General features: G+C 42.9%; 1 protein-coding gene across 1 annotated transcript in view; it reads right to left on the bottom strand.

Moving 5' to 3' along the window:
- Positions 1-12329, bottom strand: part of Ccdc80 (coiled-coil domain containing 80) — a 36779-nt gene extending 24450 nt beyond the window's left edge. Inside the window, exons 1-3 of the mRNA XM_008846998.3 lie at positions 11547-12329; positions 9299-11202; positions 802-958 (exon numbers count right to left, since the gene is read on the bottom strand). Of these exons, the coding sequence (XP_008845220.1) occupies positions 802-958; positions 9299-11202; position 11547 (2062 nt within the window). The 5' untranslated portion in view covers positions 11548-12329. The remainder of the gene's footprint in view (positions 1-801; positions 959-9298; positions 11203-11546) is intronic.
- Positions 12330-13464: the final 1135 nt, after the last annotated feature.

Raw genomic sequence — 13464 nt, 5'->3', positions numbered from 1 at the left:
TATATATATAATTTTTTGATAGTCTCATATATATGAAACTGTCAAAAAATAACATTTTAGAAATATAACACTTATAAAAGAAGCCATTGAGTCTGCTTCTGGCATTCTGAGTATGAAGCCTAACTAATCACAGTGACTATTGCAACATTCCAATGGCAGCTGCAGAGAGTGAGCCCTCAACTGCTCTACGCTGAGCTGTGTGTCTCATGAAGCTCACAGGCATCATCAACATGAAAAACTGTGAAAACCCTAAGTTCACCCAAATTCTACTGCTCTCCAAAAGGATTTGGGCAAGATTCAGTCCAAATTTTCAGTGACTTTTCATTTAACTTAAGCTTCTCTCAACTCTAGTTAATTCCCTCCTCAGGCTTGCCAGCATCTAGGAGTCTGGCAGGTCCCCATGTGTGATAAGTCACCTGTAGCATAAAACATGCAAGCATGTTGGCAGCTGCTGCTCACTGGCAAGAAGACCAGGGCACTAGGAGATGGGCTGCAGTAGTTCTCTGATTCTCCCCCATCACATATCACTCTTCTCCTGTCCTTCCACCTTTTTGACTTTCAAACAAGACTAGACTGTTTGCCTAGCTTCCATTTTAAAATGCTGCAACTTTAAGCCAGAACCCTCCTGCCATGGCTAGGTAAACAGGTAGGCAAGCTCATCTTCGTCACTGCAACCAAAGAGCCCTCCAGACAGCCGAGTGTTTCTTTTGATCCTCCTACACCCCAAAGAACTCTCCCATAACAGTTATCCCACCATAGATATGAGGAAAACAATACTATAATTAAAATGCTTAAGAGAACCTAGCTGAAAGTGGTCGATTTTCATGGTGCTGTTGCTGGCAGGGCCGAAGATGGTGATCACAGAGAGCTTCCTCGTGGCCATCTTGCAGAAACTCTCCAAATACTCATCGCGCTGCTGCACGTACATGTTGTTTTCAGCCTTGGGTGCAGTGATTAACTGGAGGAGGGTGAGGACAAGCATGTATCAGTTCACAGTATTCAATTTGCACTGAGGCCAAACCCAGAGATGACTTGGAATAAAGGGTGCCCAAACTGTAGACTGCTTTCTTCAACAGTTGGCATAATAAAAAGTCCCAAATATCTATTTGAATGGCCTTTTAAAAAAACATTAGTCTGGGAGCTGGAGAGATGGCTCAGTGGTTAAGAGCACTGATTGCTCTTGCAGAGGACCCGGGTTCGATTCCCAGCACCCATATGACGACTACAAACCGTCCTTGACTCCAGTTCCAGGGGAATCCAAAGCCCTTTTCTGACCTCCGTGGCATTGCACGACACCAGTGCACTCACTCACATGCAGGCAATACACTCATACACATAAAGTAAAAAAAATAATAAATAAAATATTAAAAATAAACATTAGTCCAGAGAGTTTAGATGTTTTAAAGCAGGTCTCGTATTTGCTGTCATTTCACTTTGTATCATGGTTCTCTTTGTGCACACACAGGAACATTTAGTTTTCAACTCCACTATATTTTATGAATATTTGGTGTGCAGTAGCTATCTGCCTTCTGTCATTTTCATCTTCATAATCCTAATTGGCTACTCAGACACTGGTTAATTCAATGCTTGCATTTTTTTTTTTTCACATTCCACAGTGTTAAAAAGCATTTCACAGCCAGGCCTTGGGCACTACAGAACATTCTATGGTTTAGAATTTTTATTAGGCAACCTTGAAGACAGTTTTTATGATGGCCCTCTGGCTATATTTTGTGACATAGATGATATTCAGTGCCACATTGGGACTCTGCAGGTATGGTTCTTGATACTGGACCTGCCCCCCCAACAGGAGGGTTTTAACTGCCCTATTTTGGCCTTTTCTCCAAGTCAGACCTGGGAATTTTCCTCCCTTGACTTCTGGGGGAAAAGAGGAAAAGACAAAGCAGTTAAGAGATATTTTAATCACCAGTCATTTGAAAAACTGAATTTCATTGTTTTAATTAAAATGAGGATGTTTCAATTATTTTATTTATTTGTTTAGATTCTCCTGAAACCCCTCTCTAAGAATGCCTCAGTGTCTTTAATTTACCCTAACACAAAAGCTTCTCCACTCCTTTGATCATTTTAGTTGAGTATTTTTGGAGCCTTCTCCAGTGTCACAGATTTTTCCCTGAGCTGGAACCAGAACTATTTCCCACACTCTGAGAAGGGGTTGCAAGATGCTGCTCACACTGGAGGTGGGAGGACATAAAGGTCTACTCTGATGATGACCAGACCCTTGTTGATCTCCTAGACCCGAGAGCTCATGGGGTGCGTGACATCAAAGAGCCATCAACCCTTGTTGGCTCACCTTTGAGTGTGAGACAGACCGCTATATTTTATTTCTGTAAATATTTTCTTACATTTTGGCCACATTCAAATTTAGCAGCCACTTTTCTATTGACCCACCCAAACTTACCAACTCTTCTTAAAAACTGTGTCGATTAGGTTAGCATTTTTGGTAAGGGAATGTTACCACATTGTTAACCACTTTCAAATATTTTATCAAAAATAGTCAATTTGGTCCCAAGGCGATCTTACTGTTTATTTTACTCTGTCAGATTTGTTTATTGCTGCCTGGAGATTTTCTCTGCTAGAAATCTCAGTGCTTAACAAAATATTCTCCCTCAAGGAAATTAAAATGCATTTGGTAGCCTATGGCTGGAACACTAGGAAAGGTTTTCTGGGATTTTTTTTTAATAAAAAAATTTCTCAGTTCATTATTTCAAGTAGACATACTCCACTTCATTTTTTATTTTGTTTATATGCCTATTCAGATGGATGTAGTGACCAGGAAAAATGTTTTTTAAAAAATTTAATTCACATGGGGAAAATAATACAATTCTACATACCCCCTAAAATTTATTCATTGATTCATACTTAACCTTAAAAAAATGTAAGTTGTTTTTTAGAAAAGATATGTTGGTCATATTTTTGGTTAGTTTGCTTTTAATTTTAAGCTATATTTGTTTGACATAGTAAACTGAATTTTGAAATTTTTTATTATTTTGTATTTTATTTTATTTTATTTTATTTTATTTTATTTTATTTTATTTTATTTTATTTTATTTTATTTTATTTTATTTTATTTTATTTTATTTTATTTTATTTTATTTTATTTTATTTTATTTTATTTTATTTTATTTTATTTTATTTTATTTTATTTTATTTTATTTTATTTTATTTTATTTTATTTTATTTTATTTTATTTTATTTTATTTTATTTTATTTTATTTTATTTTATTTTATTTTATTTTATTTTATTTTATTTTATTTTATTTTATTTTATTTTATTTTATTTTATTTTATTTTATTTTATTTTATTTTATTTTATGGTATGAGTATATTGCCTGCAGTGACAGAGGGGATCAGAAAAGGCATCAGATTCCTTGCAACTGGAGTCAAGAACAGTTGTTAGCAGCCATGTGGGTGTTGGGAACAGAACCCAGGTCCCTGTAAGAGGAGCCAGTGCTCTTAACTGCTGAGCCATCTTTCTAGTCCGTGAATTTTTATTTTAACTTGACATATTTTAGATTTTTCTTTCTTGGCTCTTCTTTGCTCATAAACAGATTATTTTGGAATAAGCATAACACATGTTTAAGTGAGAACATAAAACATTGAAAACGAAGGTAAGAAAAAAGGTTGACTGTTAATGATTTTGGATTCTCAGTCAAAACAGAGGCATTCAAGTCACAACTTCCTAGATGCTAGATGAGTGATAATTACCAGCCTCTGTGAATTACTTGACAAGCACATTCTTCATTGTTTGTCATGGAGCCCTGTGGTCCACAGACAGACCCTGATAGGATCAGGTCCTAAGAGCTCTCAAAGCCTCCTCAAGTCTTCTCCCCCAGGCATGTATAATTAAGAATTTTGGACAATATGTAATCACAGAGATGCTCTTCCTCCCCATAAGGCAGCGTCTCCCACATAGCTCTGGTCACAGTAGTGTTTGGCAATGGATGTCCTGCAGGAATCTCAGAGAAACAAAATCCTCCCAGGCTCAATTTCACCTGGAGCCTTTGCCCAGGGATGCCTTAATCCACTGGGGAGGCAACATTTGTTTCACACGACTCCCTTCTGCCTTCCGGCTTGGAAGGATCTCACCCTAGGTTTATATAATCTCTTTGCCCTCATAATCAGACCAATCTCAGTCATGAAATAAAAGGAACTAAAGTGGCACAGAGTGGCACAGAGAAAGGACTATGGAAGTTTGAGGGCCGGCATTTTTGTCTTGGTTCAACCCCTGGCTGTAGAACAAGCTCTGTGCTAACTTCCTAAAGTTGTAAGAATTGAACAATATTTGTATATACTTATACAGGCTGTGCATCTGAGCACAACCATGTCTATTGCCTCCCTTTCCTTCCACTGTGTTTGCCCATGTCACCCCCCACACACCCCGCCAGCTTCCCATGGGCTCCCCTACTACCGTATCACAACCATTTCCTCCTTTAACCACAGTTCTGCTTGTCTGTACAGTTCACACGGTGTTTATGCATCTACTTTATTTTTTATATTGACGTCAAATTCCTCAAGGTACTGAGTCCTCAGACCCTGTTGCTACCCTCTGATGGTGGGGGTATTTATACTAGTTGTGGCCCAGATGCCTCAGGCTACATCCAGAGCTAGGGAGGAGGGAGCACAGAAACATGGGAATCCCTCGTTATGAATATCTAGGCACAGTCTATGAACCAGATGGAAAGACCCTCTCTCCCTTACACTTAATCTGTTGCTGGAGTTTGCACAGGGAAAACACAGGCTGGGGATCACCTGACACATGGCCTAGATTCTTCCCCTGTGTGTTTACATCTCCATCACATTCCCTTTCTAAGCTGGCAGCAGTTTCAACAGTGATTAAAATGGAAACTGTTTCTAATCTCTTCCTAGAAAGAACACAGACCTCAGTGTGCATTACTGTTGTTTGGCCTCTTTCCAGTTTGGTGGCAGTAAATCAGAGCATGTATCGTGAATTTGCAATTATACCATGATCTCATTTGTGTTACTGCACCAGGGGTGTGTTGGCTTCTAGGAGCCCCAAGGCCTAATGAAGCAGGGTTATAAGTAAAGGGAATGAATAGAAATCAGAAGATGCTAGGGGAAGATATTTTAAGTCTCAGATTATTCTAAGTACTGTGTTAGGCTTGAAACACTAGATCTTTTCCAGGATTCAAAACAAACAAACAAAAAAACCAACAAAAAACAAACTTTCAAGCTAGGAGTCTCCCTTGTAAAACAGAACTTTAAATCCTTTCCTAAAATTAAACCAAGTAAGCAGGTTGTTATCCCAATATCCAGGTCTCTGAAGTGAGGGTGAAAATATTAATCCACTTGAATTATAGGATACTCGGTCGCCAAATAAAGGTGAAACTTGCACTTGAATTCATGCAGTTCAGTGTATTGAAGCCTCTTGTTACCTGACAAGTTGGTAGATCTCAGACCACCAAATGATGCCTTGTCAGGTCTGCTCTGTAAGGACCAATGTTTTAGTCATAAACAGTTTGTTTACTTACGTTCTACCTATACTCTCACTAAACACAGCCCCAAATGGACATAAGGCAGTCTGAAAGACTAGGTAAATGGAATCAGTCTACTGTTCTTGACCAACTGCCTGGAAAGTCAGAGCTGAGCTGTGTATAAAGGCAGAAACTTCACATTTGCACTTAGCATAAAATATGACAATTACTATATCTGACCACCTATCTTGATAACTCAAAGTTCAAAATAAGGTTTTAAATTTTTTAAATTTATTTTCTCTCTCTCTCTCTCTGTGTATGTATGAGAGGGAGAGAGAGAGAGAGAGAGAGAGAGAGAGAGAGAGAGAGAGAGAGAGAGAGAGAGAGAGAGGGAGACGAGGAGGGAGAGAGAGAGAGGGATCGCGAAGGTGAGACAAGAGAGAGAGAGAGAGAGAGAGAGAGAGAGAGAGAGAGAGAGAGACATGTGGCAATCAGAGAATAACATTCAGGAGTTGATTCCCTCCTTCTACTATGTGGGTTCCAGGTATTGAACTCAGGTTGTCAGGCTTAGTGACAGGCACCTTTACTTGCTGAGCCATTTTACTAGTCCCTAAATAAAGTTTTAAATGTTCATACTTATTAACCACAAGGTTGATTCTTCAAATTCCCTCTCTCTTTATGGCCTAAACCATAGAAAGTTCATATCCAATGGAAGAGACAATGTAGTAGAACATGACTTTGAACTTTAAAATCAGACAGGTCCGATTCTGACTTCGTTATATATTAGTTCTATGCCTTGAGTAACATCTCAACCCATCTAAACTGTTTTCCTCATCTGTAAACAAGGGTTAATAGATCGTTCCTCATGGGATTATTGTAAGAATTAAATTTGCATACGCTTTCTGACACAGGGGCCTTGAAGGATGGAGCTCTGTCCTAAAACCAGGACATCTGTCTCCATCTACACTGCTTTTGAATATCTCTAGGATGCCATTCACCCAACCACAACTTACACAGTTGCTGCTAGGGCTTCTCTAAGAAATTGGTGAAATATCAGTTGTGGGATGTCTTTACATCTAAAGAATGGCGTAAATGAATACAAAGCACCAGGGATTTTATGATAAATTAGTAACCAGGGATCTGGTTACTGAAAAGCTGGGGCGACACACCAGAAGGTCTGGCAGGCAAACCTGCTCATAGGTTGAGCACACCGGACTGAGTTGAGTCCAGAAGTAAATGTTCTCAGCCATACTTGGACAGCTTGAGACAGCTAAGCTTTAAGGAATATCAGCTGAATCACCAAGCTTCCTGAATAACATCAGCAGAGTGGGGTGGAAAAAGTGAGTGGGAAGGATTAACAGCACCAGTAATGTCTTTCATCCAGAAGCATTGGTCTCCTCCCTGTCTGGTGAAGCTCCTCTCTGTGTTTTGCTTTGATATGTCAATTTCATCTGGTCTTTTCTAATCCAGTCTTTCTTCATACATCATTAGCACTTCAGAAAATACATTTGTGATGTGATCAGCTGGTCACACACAGGACCCAAAGACGGAAATGCCTCCTGCTGGTTTTTTCTTTCTAATAACAAACCTGATTCTCTGGCTAGCTCCAATGAGCCTACACTGGCAACAGGGCCAGCTCCAGCTGGTTTCTGCTTTGCCTCACATGACGTCTGCAGAAGCTGTCCTTTGAACTTCATTTGATAGCAATTTATGACCAGGGACACTGTTAAAAGCAGAAAAGCCCCAGCTGGGTATCCAGATCACCAGCTAAGAGAGTAGAGAAAAAGCAGGAGAAATTGAAAGCATGGCTAACTTCAGAGATGGAACATGAAAACTCCTTTCTTTTTACTTACTTGCTCGGGGCTATGGAAGTATTTGTCAGCTCTCGATTACAATCCTGACATTGTACCCTGACCACTTCTTTTTGTGTTAAAACCTGGCCATGAGGAATGCTTTGTCTTCCTTGTTGGCTAAATGGACAGAGTTGGGTGAGAGAGTGCTTTACTGGGCTGGACTGAGTCCCAGGCACTCAAAAGTGATTCAGCCAGCCCAGGTACTGATGGCTTTCCATGCCCCTAAGACAGCAGCTTGACCCCATGGGTCCCTGAACAAACATTCAGGTACCAGCTACAGTTCTACTCTGAAATCTGTGATTCTTATGGCTCTAATTGGAATTTTTCCATTTTAGTTTATAGATTCTGGAGATATTCAAGTAGCTGTTAAACTACTTTAATAGGCAGCTTATCATCTGATGACCTAAATTTGTACAGTCACTTTAAAGATCTGGTTAAAATGGTAACAACATACTTAATACATTCACATGAATATACTCCTTTAAGATCAGTCAGAGCTTAGGTTTTGTTCTAATCCATAACTCTAGTGTTGATGGGAATAAAAAGAGAATTCAGGACATGCTCCACCCAGAATAAACATCACAAAGCCCTCTGCTCTGGTTAACATTGCAAATGTGCATTTAAAAATGTTGAAACCACTAAAGATACATAGTCACCGGAGTCCCTCTGCCCATATCATTAATCCAAATTCAGGCCACTTTGGAAAAACTAGAGAAAAGTGCCTGTCTGGCTTTCAGGGCAAATGCAGTACAGGAGTCAGCTTGTGTGTTCAGGAGGAGGGGCACGGTCATAACGACCTGACATGGCTCTCTCCACCAGGTCTGCCAGAAAAGCATTTGTGACTCTCATTACCCAACACGAATTTACTGATCTTTTACCTTGAAAGTTTTGTAACATATCCTGTTCTTCTTTGACAGCCTGGACTAAAATTACAGCCTAAGGATCCAGGGTAGAAATCTGGGAGGATTTCTAAAAGATGGGTACATGGAGGAGTCATGAGTAAGAAAAGGAATCATTGTCATGTGGCTAATGAGGGAAGACCTTACATTTAGGATTGGCTTATTCCTGCCTAAAGCCCTCTTCAGATTTACCTAGATTCTTCTACCATTTTATAGATAATGGCAAGTAGTGGCTCAAAATTGTTCCAGAGATGAATTAACATACTTAACACCAGTGGTATTCAGAAGGTCAGACAAGGTAGGGGATGCTCATCTCCTTTCTTCTTCATGTATGCATGTACCTATTTTAAATACAGCCTTGAAATAAACTGACATCTAACTCCAAATTCAGATACACCTCTGGGACACTAGAAACCAGAGCAGTTAGCTCACTCCACACATAGTCCCTCTGGTTCTTTAAGCTCTTTTGTGTAGTCTAGACAGTGGTAAAGGAGGTAGCCTTTAAAGGGAGATTTCTGTTCACTATTATAAAAGTGTTAGGGAGAGTCACAACAGCCAAGACTCTATCTTGTTCCCAGTTACCTTCATTCTTCACCCAGGCAGCCTTACTTTGCCCCATGAGGCTTCTGGGGTTGATAGAGACAGAATTAGGGAAGGATCTGAAACTGCTGTGTTCACCACATGCACCATTCCAATTCCTAAGTTTTAGCAGAGAAAGAGAAATGCCACCCTGAACTGGAACTAGAGTGAATGCATTGCATTTGAGGAACACATTCATCCCTTCGAAGAGAGTAGTGATGATGAAGAAGGTCCTGTCAGATTTGGGAAGAAGCTGACTACAAGGGCTTCCCTGGGCTCAGGTCTAAGGTCCTCAGCCAAGCACAATCTACCTTACACCTATCAGAGATGTCACAGAGAATCTGAATGGAAGGGAGCTATGGGCCTGCCTATACTTTCCCGTCAAACTTCCTGAGCTTCTTGAACATGGGCCAAGCTCAACCCCAGTCTGACATCCAAATGTGATTTTACAAAACTTATCAGACAAACTGATCTATGCTTTACCTGGGTCACAGAAAAAAACGCCGAGATTACTTACAAGGAGTCTTCGCTTGCCTTCAAAGGACCCCAGCAGGTCAGCCACTGCCTTTCTGGGACTTGGGGGAAGATGCTTTGCGGTGGGCTTCTGGTAGCCGTCCTGCTCTGCTTTCCCAGCCTTTTTCTTCTTATTCTTTTCTTTTTCCTGCTTGCTCTTTTTCTCTGCCTTCTTCATTTGCTTTTCGCTCTTGAGTAACTTGTCCTGTTTCTCACTCCTGCCTTTTTTCTTCTTCTCCTTCTCAGGTTTCTCAAGCTTTTCGTGCTTTTTGGACTCCTTTGCACTCTGGGAGGGCGTATTCCCCACCTGCAGCTCTTCTTCCAGCTGAGAGGCAGTGGGCCGGCTGAGGTCATATTTGTCCTCATACTCGTTGCTGAGAATTTTGTCCTGAGCCTTCTTTTTAGGAAGCTTCCCCTTCGATGGCTTGTGAGGACCTGGCACCACATTTGGGTCCTGATGGCCATGTTCCCTCTTGTCTGTGCGGTTGTCCCGGAAACGGCCTGGGCCTGCAGCCCTTGTGTTGGGCTCCCAGAGGGTGCTAGGTGGGGTGGCTGTGAAGCTCTCAGAGCTGGTGGCCTTGCTGGGCCTCCTGGTGGCCTGAGGCCTCTCTCTTGGCTGCTCCTTCCGAGGTGGAGGAGAGAGATGCCCTGAGACTGAGGGCCCCCTGGCGGTGGTTACCTCAGCTGTCGCAGGGGGCCTGTGGGAGACTGAGAAGGAAGGCACGCGGGGTGTCCAGGGTTTCTGGGTGGTTGGAAAGGTGGTAGTGGTTGTAGGTCTTGCAGCTACTGTTACCACCGGGGATGTGGCCCGGGTGGCCGTTGTGACTGGAGTAGGAGGAAGGGTGGTGGCCCTCAGGGTTGGAGGAGGTGGAGGAGTGGCTGCCTTAGTGGTGACCTGTTTTCTCAGCACCTTCACCCGGGGTTCTCTGGTTGGCGGGATTTGTGCTCTCCTCTGGTCTTCTTTCCTCTTCTCACTGCCCAGGCTTGGACTTCCTGCTCCCTCACCACCATTGTTCCCCTCCTCCACCACCTGGCCCTCTACACCTGAGGCCTTACACTTTTGGACAAAACCCTTCTGCCTGATCTTCTCAATCCTGCGGATAGGGCCTTGGTCAATGACCTCGTACATGGCCTCCAGTCTGACTGGGTAAGGGTAGCGCTCCTCCACCTGCAGCGTCTTCTTCAGGAGCACCATACCAAACTTACCCTTCTCCAGCTTCAGGAAACTCATCAACTTTGGGATGAGGCTGGGGTCCAGGGGCTGCTCCAGGATCTGGCCCTCACTGGTGATCCTCCTAACCTTGCCCCCTTCCTCACCTGCCTGGTGGAACAGCACGATCTGTTGAATGTGCCTTTCTGCCAGTTCACAATACACATCATCCTTCAGGAGGCTCATCATGAGGCGGTAGTAGCCTTCTGACGCATGAGGGGCTGAGATGACCCAAACTCTGTTCTTCCCTGCAAAGCTAGCAAGGATGTTGGGAGAACTGGACCCAGAGGGAAAGCGCAACATTCTTGACCGAGCAGAAGACCCCTCATCCCGGACCACCTCACGGGGCGGGCTCCTCTCTGTGGGTCTCAGCTCGGGTCTCACCGGAATTCCGTTGATGCCCAAGGGGGCTGGCATCATTGTCGGGTGAGCTAATCTCAATACAGGTACACTCCTCCTTCTTTGGAGAAGCTGAAGGCTTGATTCTTCCTGAGTGAACTTCTCAATTGCATGAGACTTCCCGGTGTGCCTCAGAAAGCGAGATGATCTGCTGCTGATTGAAGATACCAAAGGCATTTTCTGCCCCCCATGGCTCCCTCTATCTGTGGCAGGGGAGTGAGGTTCTGATCCACATACTAGCCACATTGTCAGCAGCATGGTGAAATAGGGTCCCATTTTCCATGTCATTGTGTAATCCACTTGGGGATGCAGAGGGGTCATAATACAAAACAAGAGAGGGGAGGAGAAAGAAAGAAAATCATTTACTCACAAACAGAGCTGGTCATTATCTCTATCTTGGCCAAAGGGAGGGGGTATGGGTAGCTTTGAAGCTGTGGTGATTGTCAATGCTTAGCAGAGAGGGCCACATTAGGCAGGAAATCCAACCTTACTGCCCAGGCAGCAACTGCTTCAACTAATGCTCTGGATGCTCCAGAGAAAAAGCAAACTGAGCACATTAATATGACAACATTCACACTTCATTTCTTCAAATAAGGACAAAGAAACACACAAGCACACCAAGGAGAAAAGATCACACACTTACTTCGAGGCTCATAGAGATGGAGTGCAGAGGATTTCAAAAGAAATCTGAAGTTTGGCCCCTGGGACAATTTCCTAGATGAAATCCTCTTCCTTTCAGCCCTCTGTCTCCTGGTCCAGGGTGAGCAGTACAAAAGGACTGAACTGCAGCTCCGGATTGCAAAGCAGCCTCTCAGAGCCCAGCCTGTCCTGAGCTGAGAGCTGGGCTGATTCCTTTTCTTTCTGGCTGTTTCTTTTTACCTTCTGGACGAGTGGGATGAGATGAAAGGAGCTGTCCCGGGGAGTGTTTGTATCTCCATTTGTCGGCAATTTCTCCTGGGTCTGGTGTATCTATGTGTGCCAGTTTCTTGTGGCCATACAGACGTCCCTTAAACTGAAGTCCAGCAATTTCCAAATCTTGCTCTTTCTCACTGTAGAGTTCCAGGATCTTTCTTATCACCCTTTCCCCCACAGTCTGGCTGAGTCCCTTTGTTTCCGAGTGTGAAAGCACTGGGATTAATATGTTTTCCAGGCTGAGGGAAAACACAGGAATGTGATGTTGAAAAAGGACGTTTTCCCCTTCCCCTTTTTCTCCTCTCTTCCTTCTCCCGCTATTTCTTCTTCCTTGTCTGGATTCAGTCCCAGAAATGTCAGGACTACCTCAGTTTTGCTCCAAACCGAATTCAAACAACAGCAGCTACTGGAAATCAAGGAAACTTCACTAAGAATTTAACAGATCAACAAAACATGCTTCCTTCCCATTTCAGCACATCCTGAGAGTCTAGTGGACTTTGTGAGAAGGGAGAGGGCTGTGCTTGGGCTGGGAGAAAGTTTTGAAACTCTACACATCATCGTAAATCACTTCAGAATAGGATGACTGAGGACTTAACCCCTTCTGTACCCTTCTTCTCAGTTCTATACTGCACTCTGAAAGGGGAAAACTCTCCAATTTCTCTATCTGACCACTTGGTTTTCTTGAGATAGACACTCATTTGGGCTAGGGAGCCTGGCTGCACATATTCAGACAATATGTATCTATTTATAGTTCCACACATATATTTTTATCTCTTTCTTTCTGCTTTGTGCTTTTAGGTTGAGGCTGGAAAAGCCCATGGAAAACATGACTAAGTTGTTTTTATATTATGCTAATTGGGGATCATATTACTGCACTCTTGGTCGTTGTTTCTCCTTGGCATGGGTGGAAGTTGGTAAAAGGTTAGAAATGCAGGCAAAGCCTGTGGCTGGATCTTACAATAGGGACTGGGCATTTGGGCCTCCAGCTTCTGGAACTAGAGATGGTAGATGAAGAGTGTGTGTGTGTGTGTGTGTGTGTGTGTGTGTGTCCAGAAGGTTTGTGCCTAGAAGACCCTAGAAGACTTTAGACAATTCATGGAAGTATTCATAAGAGGGGCTGCAGAGATGCCTCAGTGCCTCAGCTAAAAAGTGTGTGTGTGTGTGTGTGTGTGTGTGTGTGTGTGTGTGTGTGTCCAGAAGGTTTGTGTCTAGAAGACCCTAGAAGACTTTAGACAATTCATGAAAGTATTCATAAGAGGGGCTGCAGAGATGCCTCAGTGCCTCAGTTGGTAAAATGTTTGTCTCCCAAGCATGAGGATCTGAGTTCAGCATTTACATAAAAGCTGGACACAGAGCCATGCCTCTGTAACCCCATCACTGGGGGAGGGGGTGAGCAGAGACAAGTGGATCCCTGGAGCTCACTGGCCAGCAGTCTAACTGAATGAATCAATTAGCTCCAGGTTAAGTGAGAGACCTTATTTCAAAAACTAAGGAGGAGAGCTACTGAGGAAGAGGCCAGATGTCAGCCTCTGGGTCTCCACATGTTGAAACACGTGTATATGCATATGAACACATACACACAGAAAGAGAGGAGAGAGAGAGAGAGAGAGAGAGAGAGAGAGAGAGAGAGAGAGAGAGAGAGAAAGTCT

Source organism: Nannospalax galili, unplaced genomic scaffold (genome assembly GCF_000622305.1).
Source record: "Nannospalax galili isolate Female #2095 unplaced genomic scaffold, S.galili_v1.0 scaffold743, whole genome shotgun sequence".
In the NCBI taxonomy this organism is placed as follows: Eukaryota; Metazoa; Chordata; class Mammalia; order Rodentia; family Spalacidae; genus Nannospalax; species Nannospalax galili.
This window is presented reverse-complemented; position numbering and strand designations above follow the sequence as displayed.